The sequence below is a fragment of the Mastacembelus armatus genome, chromosome 22, assembly GCF_900324485.2.
Source record: "Mastacembelus armatus chromosome 22, fMasArm1.2, whole genome shotgun sequence".
NCBI classification, from domain to species: Eukaryota; Metazoa; Chordata; class Actinopteri; order Synbranchiformes; family Mastacembelidae; genus Mastacembelus; species Mastacembelus armatus.
This window is the reverse complement of record NC_046654.1, coordinates 9,815,586-9,832,316: the sequence shown is the minus strand read 5'-3', so window position 1 is coordinate 9,832,316 and position 16,731 is coordinate 9,815,586. Positions and strand designations below refer to the sequence as shown.

At 41.3% G+C, this 16,731-nt stretch overlaps 1 protein-coding gene across 2 annotated transcripts in view; it reads right to left on the bottom strand.

Annotated features, from left to right (window-relative positions):
* asap2a (ArfGAP with SH3 domain, ankyrin repeat and PH domain 2a) overlaps positions 1-15,420 on the bottom strand; it is a 45,311-nt gene extending 29,891 nt beyond the window's left edge. For both annotated transcript variants that reach the window (XM_026304709.1, XM_026304718.1), the window contains exons 1-2: positions 14,890-15,420; positions 255-327 (exon numbers count right to left, since the gene is read on the bottom strand). In XM_026304709.1, the coding sequence (XP_026160494.1) occupies positions 255-327; positions 14,890-15,015 (199 nt within the window). In that variant the 5' untranslated portion in view covers positions 15,016-15,420. The remainder of the gene's footprint in view (positions 1-254; positions 328-14,889) is intronic.
* Positions 15,421-16,731: the final 1,311 nt, after the last annotated feature.

Sequence of the window (16,731 nt, the reverse complement as noted above, 5' to 3'; positions counted from 1 at the left end):
AAAACACAAATGATTTAAGATATTGCAGCTGATTTGGATTAGTCTTAGTCTTTCCAGCAATTACAAAGCCCAAAATCTTTAACTTTATGCTATCAAAAATATGAATGCGATAAAAGATAAGAATATAATAAATACCCAAATGAGTAACACTGAAGGGAGCAGGTGTTCATCACAAAGCTGACCCTGACCTCTTTGAATAGTTCTGACTATAATGAAAGTGCTAAAACAGGGATATGAAAATCAGGGGGACTCACCGAGACCAGACGTGTAGATGGCCTTCACAGATTTCTTCATCTTGTACAGAACACTGCGGTCCACATCCAGAGCCTGGACACACAAAAACAGGAAAAAGAAATAGAAACAAAGGGAAACTGTTCAAACACTAGGTGGTCAATGTAACCATTACTATAAGGTGAATATATATATATTCATGGTAAGGATGAATTTAGACCTGCAGGACTGCTGCGAGCACAGTTCACCTGGACATATAAGTCCAGGGTCAGTGTATACTCAAGTGCGTCGAGTCAATAATGTAGCCAGAGTTCATTTTCATACTGGGAGTTGAACTGTGGAACAGGCTGAAGATTCAGATTTACTATATTAAACACAATCTAATTTATTCTGATACAACAGCACTGCAGTCATATTTTACAGTATCTGTCAGTCTATTCAGCTCTGGTTTTTGAAGTTTGCATTGCTGCTGAACTGAATTAAATCATTCATTTTTGTGTTTTGTGTGGTTTTTCTCTACACTCTGAATGTATGCATGTGGGGGGTACAGTTTGTTTGGCAGTGTCTTTATGCCATCTCCCCTCTGGCTGCGAGTAATGCATTATTCAAGAAAAAGCTAAGAATAGACCAGGGAGCTCTCCTCAGTTATAGTGTTCCTGTTTGTGTGAGCGTGTGTGTTTGTCAGTAGAATAGCTTGTCGGACCAGCAATTAGCAACCGAGGTTCCTTACAAGGACATTTTTCCGGACCGGTATTCACTCACAAACCTATGAATAACCACACACTCTTTGACGCACGCATTAAGCTTGGACACTCACACACCAGAATGAACTCTGAAAGAGCGGAGACAATGCACCACTGTACCAGGGATGAGTGAGGGAGTCTCTTGGGGTGAGGGGGATTTTGGGAAATGAGTTTTTGGGGACTTTATTAAATACATTCGTCCAACTCGGCCAGAGCCGGCGCCGCTTTTCCCTACCCCACTCCCCATCTGACTGACACATATCGGAGCCCCAGGACCCTCTGAAAACAAAAACACACAAGGCCTTCCATTCAGCCACAATATGCACACCAATACTGTACACACACACACACACACACACAAAACACTCTGTCTCTACAAGACCACTAGATGCGATGACAAAATGTATTCCATTAATAAACTATCTGATACTATATATAATTAATAAAAAGCACAAAGTAAGTGTGGATATAAGTGGTGCAGGCAGTCCAGAGTAATAACAGTGTGCTCTTTTACTCATCTATCACTGGTCCAATTTGGCACTTGGTAAACCTAACACCTGAGAAAAATAAAATCTTCTACCAGCAGAACTGTGAACATGCAAAGAAGTCAGAAGTTCCTTGTTCCTCTGAGTAAAAGCTGTGGTTTTAGTTCCACCAACTCCTGTTAAATGACTCATCTGTTACACATGCCATTACCCCATTAGCTCTGTCTGACACAGACAGGCTCTGTAGCTCAGACCCCACATAGCCAATGTGTGTCTGCATACAGGTATTTTCATAACAAACAGAGAAATAAGACAGAGAAGTACAGCTGTTCCTCAAAGCATCACTGACTATTGTCTGCCTTCACTCCTCACTGCAAACCAATCCAACCACACAGAGAGTTTTAAAAGGTAACTGAAGAAAGCCTCTAAGAGAGCAAAATCCCCAGAGTTTTAGCAGGACTCTCTACATTAAATTTACGGTCAGTACTGAGAGCGCTGGGCGTTTCTGCTGGTATCTCAGCTTCTGTGAGACAGCAGAAAGCTTGAGTGTGGTTGGATCTGCATTGATTTCCTGTTCAGCAAGAGATTTTGGGCCCCATAAGCTCCTGATGGGAAAAGGTGTTGGTCAAAAACAAAAACTCGCAGTTCGATCATATAGCATTCATATATAAAATTCTGACTCATCTCTCTCTCAGAGAACTGCTGCGTTTGAGAATTACAGGAAGCAATTTCAAAATGAGGCCCCAAAACGTCCTTCAAACTGATGGCCATTTATCTATTGATTATTTGATGCAGTGAATGTGTTTGGCTGTGGGGGATGTGAGGTCAAACAAGGGTGAGTGACAGAAGTAAAGCATGTAACAGTTTTAAACGGCAAATAAGCAATAACAATATACAGTATTGGCCATTGTTCTTTTTTAAATAGAAATATATAACACAAACACGTTTCGATAAGAACAAATTGAACAGAAACAGTGCTAATTAAATAGCTCAAGCACCAATTGCTGACCTTCTCTTAATTTAATTTCTTGTAATGTATTTCTCACCTGATAATATCGGCCCTTCAGTGTATCGGTCGGACTCAACTCAGTTGGGCTCTCTGGCAATAGCGATTGTTTTCATTGAGGGAAAGAGGCCAAATGGATGAGAGATTTATAGCAATCTGTTCACTTTATGACTAAAGCTTTTGGTGCATATGCTGCAACTACCCAATCAGTTACATGTTTTCTTCTAGTATCAATATTAAAAGCTCTTCGTCAGCTTCGTCAGACCACATGACATCATCAAAGGCACCCTTGTGACCCAGAGCGTACCACTTCGAGTTTGCCAAACAAGTTTGGAAATCGTGATGAATAAAGCTGTTCTGAATGCTTGAAGGTATAAGTGTGTTAAGCTAATAATGTTATTATGAAGCAGGTTTGTCTTAAAGAAGGGTTAGACATTTGTCATAATATTATGCACATCTATAACAATAACATTAGATATTGCACAGCAGAAGATGTAGATTTTTACAGCTGTAGTAAAGCAAGTTACTAACAGCTGCAAAAAAGAGATTGCAGAGGCTGCTCATATCTAATCATTCATTGATTGATACGTACATCAATGCCAATAAACTGTTTCTGGAACAAGCTAATAAGTCAATCGGGCTCTAGTGGCTTTTCAAAGCCCCAGATTGAGTGCTGTTGACTGGTGCACATTACTGCATCATTTTCCTGTGAGAATGCATGAAATGCTGACAATGCTTCATGATAGCAAACCTTGGCAGACTGGTGGCGCTAAGCCCCCATTTAACCTCCACATAACATCAACAATCAGACTGTGAATCAATTGAACCAGAAAAACAAGGACATCACAGCTCCCATCGACCCAAGGTTACCTCACACACACACACACACACACACACACACACACACACACACACACACACACACACACACACACACACACACACACACACACACACACACACACACACACACACACACACACACACACACACACACACACACACACAAAATCAGGCAGTATCACACTCCAGCAGCCTCTTTCAGTCTGCAGAGTGGTCTAAGGAGGGAAAGGGGGAAGACAAGAGGCAGGCAGACAGGTGGGGCAATAAACCAGCTGAACACAACAAACACACAGCCCTAAATCACTCTCTCACATCCACACACACACACACACAGGTACACACAGCGCCCTTCAATCATTTTCACATATCTCCAGGGTTGAGCAAAGTGACTCTTCAGTGAGAACTGGATGACCTTGTGCACGAGCCCTCTTGCTTGGGTCATTCCAAAACTACGCACTTTTAAACCCAAAACAACTATTCACACCAAGAGGGGAATTCCACCGCCTTGCACCATTTCGACCGTGAAGGATAAGAGATGAATCCTCATCCAGCCTTTTAGCCTGGAGCTGCTTCACAAGCACACTTCATATAACATTACTGCAGAGTCAGCATTCTGCATCTCACAGCAAACTAACCATAGTGGCTCTTTTCTCCCTCTTGTCCTGAACGCAGTGGCCCGAGTCAGAGGAGGCTCAAATTAGATTAATCCTCCTCTTAATGCCTGACATCATCATTGCCAACATCATCATCATCATCTTTGTGATTACAATCGAGCACCATCTGCTGCAGCCAAACTACAGAGACTATCACAACACTGCCGGGTCACAGGGGTCGTTGCCAAGGTGATCCATTCACTTATGGTGCATTTCCTGAATAGTAGAGTAATGTGTGTTAGGTTACTGATTTCTGTGAGCACAGTACAGACAGATAATATCCAATGTGTGCTCAGAGACAGACAGAGCAGGAAAGAAGAATGTAAAGAAGACTGTAAACATATTTAATGCTCAGATGATGGTATACATTTAAGCACAGGCACAAGCAAGTAATGTTTGCTTCCTTAGAATAGACTTTCTGAATCTGCAACTATTTCAAGATGAACAAAAATGTGAGTCCAGAGATTAATAAAATGTGGTTTAAAAAAAAAAAAAAAAAAAAAATAGAGAATAACGAAGTCAGCCCGAACAGATTTCCTTCTCCCAGACTTTAAAACCACTTCCCGTTGGCCAAGCAGTTACCACAGCTACCTTTGGGGAAAACAACTGTGTAAGCAGACAAAATCCCCAAAATAGTCAACTAATTTCTGTAAAACCAGCATTTTTGACTGCAAACATGAGGCAAAGCTCAGCTAGGTAAGCAAGTAGCGTTGTGGACCCAAGCCCAAACTAATAAAGCCAACACACTGAGATAAAACATTATACTATATAATAATGAGAGTGACCCAAACAAAACACCGCTGACTCCAAACAAATGTGTGTCCAGCTAACATAAGCTAACATTTTTTTTAAATCACCCTGCTCTCCTCCTCTTTCTGTTCCAGAAGAAGAAAGACATTCCTGGATGATTGCACGCTGGAGTGACTGACAGACAAGACAGAGACCCAGCCCCATTGTTCCTGCCAACTAACTATCCGCTGATGACAGCATGTCTGTTTGGCAAGACGCTGTCCCGTTTCTCTCATAGGGCCCATGTCGATACAACACAGACACACACACACAGACACACACAGACACAAAAACACTTTGAACTTTAAGAACAGACAAGCCAAGCAGTGCTCCCTGTCTGAAGTATTACTACAGTCATCACCACACACTTCTTTAAAGCTCTCACACACAAACACATCTAGGTTCTGGTGTCTCTGTAACTTGTCTACCAACCATGCCAACTCCATCCCAGTGCGACAGTCATGTGAGGAAACAGCCAGCCACATACTGTGGAAATCAATAACAAGGCAACAGGCTGGAATGTAATTATCCAGTTTATTTGGTGGGTGTGTGTGTGTGGGTACAGTATCTGTGATGGTGGTGGTGATGGGTTGTAATCGACATTTCATGGAGGGACCAGATGTTACACTCCTGAATGAAAACTACTAAAACTTCTAAGAGTCCATTAAAAGGGTTTTGCTCTTGTACAACCTACACACACAGTCCATAAATAAAAAGCCATGGTTTTGATGTGAAAATCAAGGGGAGGACTTGACATCTCAATCATATTTATTTCACCACTGTGGTTTGTTCATCCCGCACTGTTTAGAGAAGCAGCAACAAGTGAAACATGATCTCTAAGACAGATCTCATCTGTTTTCCTCAAAAACTGCCACTGATTGCAGCACATCCACAATATCCATCCTATAGCTTTAGACCGTCATGCCACAAAATTACAGATGAGCTGTGATATTTTCACAAAATGCCAAATGACACCGGACAGGTCGGACTACCAGCTGTTTATCATGACAGCATGGGTAGTTATTGTGTAACGTTCTTTCTACAATGGATTGACTGAAAAAAAAAAAAAAAAAAGCCTGTGGGATTTTCTAACAACATCTGTTCTAATGTACATATAACACTCCAGAGTTAATGTGTATGGCAGCCAACAGTTGCAGTATTTTATGTCACCTGAAAGCAATCTGCAGAGAGGTCCCCAGCAGAAAAATAACTAAAACATCACTTCATTAGTAAGCAGTCTTGTGCGCTGCATTACAGAATGAGACTCTTCAGCTTCCCTGCAGGTGTAGCATCAAAGCGGTCGCCTGGTCCTGTGTATTGTCTGCTGGCCAGACACAGAGCTGGTGTCCACGGCTCCGCATGTGGCACAGAGTCAGGAAAAACACAGGAAGGGCACAGCCTTTCTGCTTCATCATCCATAGAGGAAAAGCTGTGACTCATTCAAAACATATGTCAAATATACAGTTCAGGCCTACAGGCAATAAAGACAAGGAGGATCTTGAGAAAGCTGTTCACTGAAAAAACTCCTACAGTCTTGATAAAGTCCACTAGGGAAAAACTACCACCTTTCTGCAAAAAAAAAAAAGTCACCGTTTCAAGTGTCTCATTCACAACTTCTCTTCATGCTGAATGAGTAAAAACAATATTTGGGTAGAAGTGGCTTCCATCAATCACAAACAGGTCATGTTTTCAGGTGGAACTGTGTGTGAAGTCAGCCTGCCCCGAGGCAGCATGGAAAACTTCAGCCTGCAAGTTCAGTAGAAGTATAGGACAGAGAGAATATGAAGGGGGAAGGGTGGTTTTTACTATGTCATAAGAGCGTCTGACAGAAGGTCATTAACACACACTCTCTTTGAAACCAGAGCTAATGTACACTTCACCACAAAACTGAGAAGGCTGAACAAGTAATAAAAGCTTGAACACTGGAAGTCAATAAACTCAAGGGAGCCTAAAAACTTCTCATGTTTGATAGGACCTCTGTTTCTGGTTTGTTTTTTTGGTTTTTTTTCTGCCTGACTGCAAGTTATTCAAACATCTCATCTACCTTCTGGTATTTTAGCACAGGAACACTTGGTGCTTTACAGCTCCTCAGCGAGCATTACAAAGTCTGGGCCTTAAGTGTCATCTGTTAGAAATCACACTGGGATGCCAACATCAACTGCAGTACTCAAAGTGTTTCATGTTTACTGCTGAAGCGTTTTTCATGACATTTTATATTTTACAAGGTGAGAGACCCGGTCAGAACTTTTGTTTCCGCTTGGTTTTCCCCAGATGGCTGTGCTGTCTCATGGTGCTTGTGTCTAATCCAAAGAATCCCAAGCTGACTTATTAAAGCACCGACCTTAATTGTTTTGTCATTGTTCTCAGGTGAAGATCACTACCTGTGTTTCTAAAACCATCCTTATAAAAAAAGTGATTAAAAACATTTGTTAGACCCTGATAAACCACGGATAAAAATCTTAACAGAGACCCAGTGGCACAAAGTTTAAAACCCTGATAAAATGGCCTCACCAACTGCTGAAGTAGTTGAGTAAAGTTTATAAACTAGCAGGAGGCTGATGAAAACCAAGTTTCAAGGAGGGATAAGAAAATATGGACCAAATGTGCTGCACTTCACGGGGAAAAACTCTCTTTGACTTCACTTAGGAGGTTCTCTTTGGCTCTTTTTCACAGTCATACGTGCCAGCATCATTCTGTCAACGCTGCGATGCCAGAGGCAAAGTGCCCAGCAGTTACAGAGTATTGTATTTGATGCCTGAGAGAGACAGAAGGAACATGACCTGATATCTCCTGGAAGCCACTGCAGTAAAACACTACAAAGAGGATGAGCGTAAGTGCACATTTCAGAAGCACTTCACTTCAAAAAATACCTTCTTAAAGAGAAAAAAAAAAACTTTTTTTTTTTTTTAACTCTCAGACTTTTGCAGAATATATACATCAAGGAAACCCATTGTTGGTACCATTGTTCTCCTATCACGCAACTGGAAAAAGGAATCATGGGATTGTCATAGAAACTGGGAACACTAGATTGATCATCACATGGAGCAAAAGGGAAGTCAAAAGCAATCAAGACTAAATATGACCTTTCAAACTTAAAGCATTTCCCCAGTGGAAAAGACGTCGATTCCCTGAGTGAAAGTGACAGCAGATCAGCACAGCTGTGAGGATTCAACTCCTCCCAACACAAACCGGCCCCAACTAGAGGCCAAGTGGCCAGGACTACAAATCAGTGGTGGAGTTCATTAATGAAGAGGCCGAGCCCGTCAGGGAACAATAGCCATCAACAGCAGCCATCTCAGACAATCTGGGCCAGGACACTCTGATGGCTGGGATGAGCTTTAAGTTCCTGTTTACCCCCAGTAGCCCCTGATGTCCAACCCTGTAACCTCTGTGTAGGGCAGAGAGGAACAACTCCCCACTTTCACTGCATTTTCATCCCCTTTACCATGGTGGACTGAGTTTTCATGATCATTTTCACCCCGACATCCTTTCTACAAACAGACTCACCAGCCTTGTCAATGACCAACAGGATTCAATTCAGTATCAAAACCAAAAAAAAAAAAAAAAAGATCATATCACACAAACAGTTAAAGCCCATCAGAGGATAAGCGAGATCATGGCTTTGAATCGACTGTGACAGGATCATGACCTTTGACCTTGGTAGATCCATGGGGAGGGCTGCTGCATCTTAATGAGGGCCTGGCCAGAGCCTGTCTGTGGATGATAACATAAACACTGAACCAGGCCCTAAAGGCTGGAGCGACACCTCTCATTTCAAACAAAGAACCCATGGGCAGCACTGAGGTAGCAGTCCCACATAGAGGATGAAAAGATTTGATTTTATCTGAATTAGCTCTGCTCATACAGTGAGCATCAATCAAAATAAAGAACAAGCCCAATCCAAGACTAAAGTACTGACAACACTAAAACATTTATTTATATTTTATTAAACATGTATTTGGAATATTAAGATATAAAAGAACATAAAGAAATCTCACAAACAAATTTTCACATAAAGCCCAAGTGTTCTTACCCAGGATTTGGAGGAGCGGATGCAGTTGGCTTTTCTTCAGAGTACTACTCTGGTGCATTAACTACTGCAAGGCAAAGTCGAGGGACAGCGGGGACAGCAGTGAGGGTGAGGGGAGGAGACAGGACTGCAGTGATCCTGCCAGAAATCCCATTTCAATTAGACCAAGGATTATGTTTCTTAGGTGGTATACTGAGAACTGCCAGGGTGGCTGCTGGTTTTGGCTGCTCACTTGGGTCAAACTGCACATTTGGGCCATGTGTGTGTTTAAAGCTCACAGATCCATCCATGTGTCATTAGAGCTTTAAGATGTGGAGTGTCTTTGTGTCAATAATCCCACTGTCTAAAACCTTGCTAAAACTTTCCTGTAGGCCACCTGTTCTGGGGGGTGGAGGGGTGCAGCCGTTCCCGCCAAACATGTCTGTTATGGGGGGAAGCACCAGGACTGAGGAAGGTCAGGCCTTCCCCCAGCCTGGGAACAACTCCATCATCAGCACATGCCGACAGACTGACACATGAGCTATGAGAGCACATTTACCTTCACACGTTAATATATTAGCCACAAATTGTAGAGCTGAGTTGAAATGAAATCATTCAATACAAAGCAGAAGTAGAGAAGAATAACTGTTTTGTCCTTTGACACACGGTTATGCAAAAACACAGAGCAGCACAGTCACTAGGGCATCTGGAAGTTAAACAAAGTATCATATTGTGTTAAAAGTCGATACGAGTTAGTGTCAACTTAAAGCCTGTCCCCAAAACAACTGGTGGCCTGAGATTAAGCTTAGAGGTGCTATAAAGAGATGAGGGACTAAAGACAATCACAGCAGGCATCCATAAACTGCTTTTTTACACTCATGAACTCATTGAGAATCTACTTAGTACTTACTACTTCTAAAGTCCCATTACCTTGTTGCAAACTATTGTTGGTGAAGCTAGAAACTGTGAGAAGTAAGCTGGAGGCTGGTATGACATACACAGCCAGTGCCAACCTGTGTATGTTGTGAATACCATCACCATTCCCAGCGGTACTCCCCAATAATCTCTCTACAAAATCAGGCACCAAGGCCAGTGCATAGTTCTCATACCAGTGTGATAGATCCCTGTTGAATGGAATAATAGCCAGACGGAAGGCTAATGACGCTAGTCTTCAGGATTGAGTCACCCCCAACTCCCCCTTAATGCCAGTAACGGCTCATGAGAAGCTGACTTCATTATAAATAACAATTATTCACCTACAAAAAAATGAACAAACTTGACAAAGGAATATGGGCCAGAGGGAGAGGCCTAATGATAGAGTGGGTGGGCTTTTGGCACTATATAAGGGAAGATACAGACCATTCAACAGCTCTCTTTTATCTCCAGGGATACAGACCTGCTATTAGTGCAGCGTTTTGATGGTTATTTGGGCTTAAACATCCAGCTTCTAGAAAAATCACGATAAACACACAAATATGCAATTACTAATTTGGGTACAAAGTCAACAGTAAGCTCTCAGCTTTGCTAATGTTAAACTCAAATAACCAGGCTCTGTAGGCTCAGTGTCATGTTGAATCTGATTGTAGCTCAGTAACGTCTACAGAGACATGTAACATGCCCTTAGACATCCTTTGAAGAGACGTCTGCCTGTCTGATCTCAGAAGGGAGCAAAACCCAAAGGGGACTGTGAATGGAATCATTTGAAGCTCTTTTTTTTTTTTTAATGACATGGCTAATCTGTTGTTGTTCATGAGCCCATGGGATTTTATATTGCATGTATGGTATTTGGGTTTTTTTTCTTCTGTTTTTTGTATGTTTTTCTATTGAACTGTGCATATTTGGACAATTGCCCAGCTAGGACAAGCATTGCAAACTAAATTTTATTTATTATGACTACTGTGGCATGTGATGTACTTGTCCCTGTAAAATGAAATATTAAATAAATATACAGGACTAGAGACAGGCATGCGATGTGGACATAAAGACCAGAATACTACACATGGCCTAGAACAGCTTGGGGATATTAATACTCATGCAACAGTAAAAAGGAAATGTTCAGGAATTATCAGCAAGCACTCTAACTGTCAAACAGCTTAAATTACAAAGCTGCTGTAATGTCATGAAACATACTGTATCTGTGCTACAATACGCAGCTGACAGACTGATCAAAGAACTGCACTGCTGACAACACAAAAGCTTGTCTTGAATGTCAAGTAGTGGAGGCTGTTTTTTTTTTTTTTTTTTCTAATACTCAGTAACCAACTGCAGCTTACTGCACTAGTCAGATCTGTTTCATACTCATTCAGCGAGTTGACACTCTGAGTGCACCGCTAACGTAATGCATAGTGATCCCAGTAAGTGGCCCACTCTGCCAGAGAATTAATATACCGCTATAGCTTTACACGTCTGCCACAATGTCGTGATACAATGTTACAGAAGAATACCTGTCTTAACACCTGAATCAGAAGTGGATACACGTGAGATTTGTTCAAGGAGACAATTATTTCACATTATTTTAGGAGTTTCTCTCTTACTGGCAGGATTTAATAAGTGCTGCATAAAAACAGCCACAGATGCAAAAATAGACCTAAAATGACTAGAATGTGTGCCAGTTTCTGGCGTCAGACAGACATCCTCATGAGTTTTTCCTTGGGCGAGACATAAGCACACGGGGCAATTTTAACCATGATCAATACTTAACACAGAGAACCGCTCAGCCCTCAGGGCTAATGCTTCCTTCAAATGGGACTTGTGAGGTCATGTTTTTGACACAGAAAGTTGAGCACACAATTGGCTTGGTGTTGAGAGTGTGGTTTACCTCATGAAAACAACACACAAAAGAAAATGGGACATTTTCAGTCAGAATTCTGCACTTCAACATCAGCCTTAAAGTCATCCATTTTTAAAATATTGTCATATGTTACAACTCATAAATAAAGAAATCCCCATTTACAACGTTATAAATACCACCACTCACTTAAACGGACACACTTAAAATGAGAAATCAATAATTAAACTATCACACAAAATGATTCATTCATTCATTCAGATCATTTTAAACAAACCTTTGAGGGTAGGCCAGATCCTAGAGAACATAAGTGTGAAGGCAAAAGCCACGTTTTTACAGGGGCATTAAGGGAGTTGACAACGTGGAGTGGGGGTAGGGGTCATGACACAACACAACATCCTCTTACTGGATAAACAGGTTTTTATTGCTGTGGTTTTACTTACACTCACACACACTCACACACTCACACACTCACACACTCACACACTCACACACTCACACACTCACACACTCACACACTCACACACTCACACACTCACACACTCACAAGCCTCTTAATTGCCAACAGCTTAAAACTACTAGCATAATTAAGATTCTGTCAGTTGCAATTAAGTTTAGAAAGAAATAATTACACAACATTGTGTACCCATTTATGTAAAACCACTGCCCGAATCTCCTCTCCTGTTAGGCTAATGTGTTTAAAGGCTCCCTATAAACAGGCAGACCCAGGGGTCAGTTTGAAATGCCTCTTAAGAAGGTGAGACCATAAGTGCATCAGCTATTTTAAACAGCCTGAATCGGAAATACGGATCACAGGATGCACTTTATTCCATACATTTAAGTTAAAGCAGTCTGATTAACAGAGAAATATTTCTTTAAAGAGCAAAACCTATACTAAAAAGAAAAAAAAAAATCAATAAAGGACTTCACAGATATGCTAGATAGCTCAGAACTACTACAACGTTACCTCTGTTCTTGCCAGAGGAAAGACAACACATGAAGAGAAAATAGCATTAAAAAACAAAAACAAATCCACCTACACAAAAGGTAAATGTGTGTCCAAGCAGAATATACAATATGCATTAGTGATTTAAGAAGTAACCAAAGCCTCTGTTGCTTGCTGACTGCACTTCCAAAATACTGTGAAATATATTATCATGAAAACCTTATTACATAGCATTATCTATAATATGTACAAAAACACCAACAGGTAACAGGGGACCAAACACAGACAAGCATCTATCAGAAGCCATAGGTGCCAATTCACATAACACGAGACATCTTCTCAAATCATATACCAGCTCTCTGCAGCATTACACAACACTATGAACACTGTGCTGCTCCGATCTGTCGTCCCCGGTCGTCAGTGGAAGAGTCAAATCTTAGAGGTGAGCGCTTATATAACAAACTGCTGTTATAGAGAAGACCGGAATCAGCACAATGCTGAAAACAGCACAGTCTGGTGTTTTTATTTTCATTTAGCCTTCATGGACAGGGAGTACACAGATGTCCTATTATAACATTCAAGGCTGAAAGAGTCACCCTCTTGATGTGTTAGTCAAAATCTTAAGAGGAATATAAAAACACCAGCTACTTGTGGGTACCAGTGTGTGTGTGTGTGTGTGTGTGTGTGTACATATGTAAATGTGTTTTTGTTTGCCTGCATGTGTTTGAGATTCCCAGCAGGCTGGCAGACAATAAGTGGAAGTGTTCTCCGTCCACTGGAGTGTTTAATTGGTCAAACAGACCAAAGTGAGCGAGGTCTTGTTGTCCCAACAATAAGGCCTTGTGTTCTCTGGGCCTGAGCACAGCGAGGTCAATGTGAAGCAACAACACGCTACTCCACGTCCCCGCAACAACAACGCAGGAACACAGCTGCTGGATCTGGATTCACAACCCAACAATTGCAGCCTAACAAAGTCAGCAATTACAGCTGAGCTACTGTTTAAAAAAAAAAAAAAAAAAAGAGTCAAATCCAAACACTTATTTGCTTGCTACGACAGAGAAGCACGTTCCATTGGAAGCAGTGGTGCAATCTTTCACAAAAGCAAATGAATTTCTATTTTCGAATAAGCAGCAGAGGTTTGAAAGAAACAGTGTGTGTTAAAGAGACTAACACCCAAGTGAAGCACCTGTCAGCCTGAGCAGGTGTATGTCTGGCTGCCTGGCTCAGCCTTCCACAAACACCAGTTAAAAATAAACCACAACCCTCACTCAGGTGTGTATGACCAGGCAGCTTAAGTAAATGAGCCCACATGTGGATTAGTTGAGAAAAACTGACATCAGATGCTGACAACTTATCACACAATCAGATGTCCGTTGTACAAAAAAAAAAAATAATTCCATTCAATTTGAATGATGACTTTTCATCAATGAAAGCAGGAAACATTAGCCATTTCCTCAGACGTCACCTCACGTCTACAAGCGTATTCTAACTTACAGAGCAGAGACACACTAACACACATAACACGTCGAGCTCTTCATGTGGGAAATCCTATTTTTACCACCAGGCAGGGCGAGGCTCTGCCATGCAGCACACAAAGTAGGGAAACTATAACAAGCGAGGGAGGGCAGTGGAAGGTTGTTAGGGAACAAAGCGGAAGGGTCCTTCCTCCTGGTGACCTGCGAGTTAAAGGAAGAAGGCAAAGTGCTCTCTGTTGATACACACTGTAGTGCGGCTGTACAATGGGCCTATGGCATAATATTTCTCCCCTTATCACTGTGGGAGGGATCATTTAGCTCAATATCTACAATGACCAACACTGAAAAGTGTGTGTGATGACATTTCGGTCTTTTCACTAACATATATTTGCACTCTGTTTACCTCATATCACTGTGTTGCTTAGTGTTTCTCTTCTTTCTGTCCACCCTTTATGCAGGATCCCTCTTATTTTGTTTTTCCTGAGGTTTTTCCTTTTTTTCTCACAATGAAAAGGTTTGACTGGGGGGGGGGGTTCCCTTATCTGACATGAGGGTCATATGTAATTAAACCGTAAAACTCTCTGAGGCAAATGTGTGTATGTATGTAAATAGAACAGATCACTGACTACACCTGCCCTTGCTGGGTAAACCTTGAGAAATGTAACTTATGATGAAATCTACTGTCTAGTAGCAGACTATAGTGGTTGATCTTATTAGAATAGGTGTATGGAGCATGAGGAATGGAGTAGGGGTGTAGTGTTGAGGCAGTTTCTGTACAGATTAAATAGAGGTGACCTCCTACTCTGAGCAGATACAGGAAGATTTATGGCAGCTCTTCTAAAATCAGGTGTAAGATGCATATTCTCTTTTTATCCTTGGTGGATGTTGATCTATAATCTCTGTGCCACCAGAGCCACTCACCTCCTCCAGAGCGGCCACTGTGTTCCTGCAGTGGGACATCCTGGTGGTGAAGTTAGAGGCAGTGGGCGATTTATAGTCTTCGTTCGTCTCTGCCACAAACTCTGAAACTGTGATTTGGTCCGGCATAATTAATCCCTCTGCTGATAAGAAGAAGCGCTTTTCTTAATCCCTCTCCGCGGCCGTACAGTTTAAGGACAGAAAAGTTCACAGCAGCAGTAATGTCTCTGAAGGTCCCCGCGAGTAGTAAACCATCTCTGGGTGTGTGTTATGTCATTCCCTTGTTTGTTCCCAACACATCCAGTTGTAGCGGTGCTGCACGCTGGCTCCGGGACTTGCAGCGTTGCCGATCACACCGCCCTGTGCTTCAAGGTGATGGATAGGTTATATCCTTCCTGGCTTCTGGCTCACTGCTCCCTTTCCATTCAGTTTCATTGGCCGCGATCTGGTCACAGAAGAAAATAAAGCTTTTCTCTGTCCTTCCTCGATGGCCCCTAATGTCCGGCTGAGCGAGTGAATAACTTCTTCCTCCAAGCGCAGGGAAACAACAAATAGGCGCTTCAACGGGAGCGCAAGAAATTGACAAAGGTAGAGGAGGAGATTCAATGGACGCGCACCAGCCAATAGAAGACACCGCTTGGTAATTGGTAGCCAATCAGAATTCACGGAAGGTGGTGAACTCACGCTGCCTTCAAACGCCCCTCGTAAACTTTCACATCTATGCTGTAGCGAGATTTCTAATGTGGTATTTAAACCCTGAACAATACCTGGTTAATAAAAAAAGTTTTAACAGTATATGTATGTAACTTCAAAATTACATGTTTACTGTCTTCATTTGTGTTTCCTTAGTAATACTTAGCAACATAAATGCCGTTTATGTAGGGCATTAGCAGACGGTACTTCAGAAGCTTTAATGCAGGTTCACAATAGTTTTTAATGTTTATAATAATTTCACAATTTTCTTTGTATATTTTTTCTGTTCATTTGGGCACTTGATTCATCAGGCACAGTAAAGGCTGAATGTAATCCAGATATTTCCAACAGCACTTAAAAGCAGCAGTTTTATTATAGCACACTAGTAGATTATTTTTTTAAGGTGGAGATGGGGGAAGTCGCTGAAGTGTGAAAATGATGCAGTGTGGCAGTAGAAGGTGGGTAGAATATGTTTCTGTACAAAAGTCTGTAATGTAGGCCTATGTATATTTGTCTGTTAAGTGTAAAAAGCAGGTAATGTTTGGTCTGTACACACTTTGCCTAAAACAAAAACTGTAAATGGAGTCCAATTCTAATTAAAATGTGCACTTCACAAATAGTTACATTAACTTTGATCATTATCAGTCACAGTGGTATTAATAGGAAAGGGGAAACCAGAATTCTAATATTTCACATTCAGGGACTGTTAATAGTATATCTACTCATACATAACGCACAATACAAACTGAACTGAGCCACCATTCTCTGACAGCAATATCATATAAATGTCTGTGAAAGTGTATTTTCAAGATGCTCTATCTTCTGTTGAGCAGCGTAAAAGCTTTTCATGCATGGGAACCTTAACATGGAAAATACACCTTTTTGTTCCTGCCATTTGTTTGATCATGTCAAAGAGTTCTTTATCTCCATCTTCTGTTTCATTGTTTATTATGTCAAAATTACAGATAGAATCCACAAGAAAACAAAACTACAGCTACTATGATTCTTAAATAAGCCTGTAATATAGTATTTGGGCCTATGTTATACCCTATATTATAGCATTCTGTCTCTCTGAAGAATTTTGATTAATACAACTATGCAAATGACTAGAGATAATGTTTGTACACACCTCTGATGAAGACAGAAAACTTT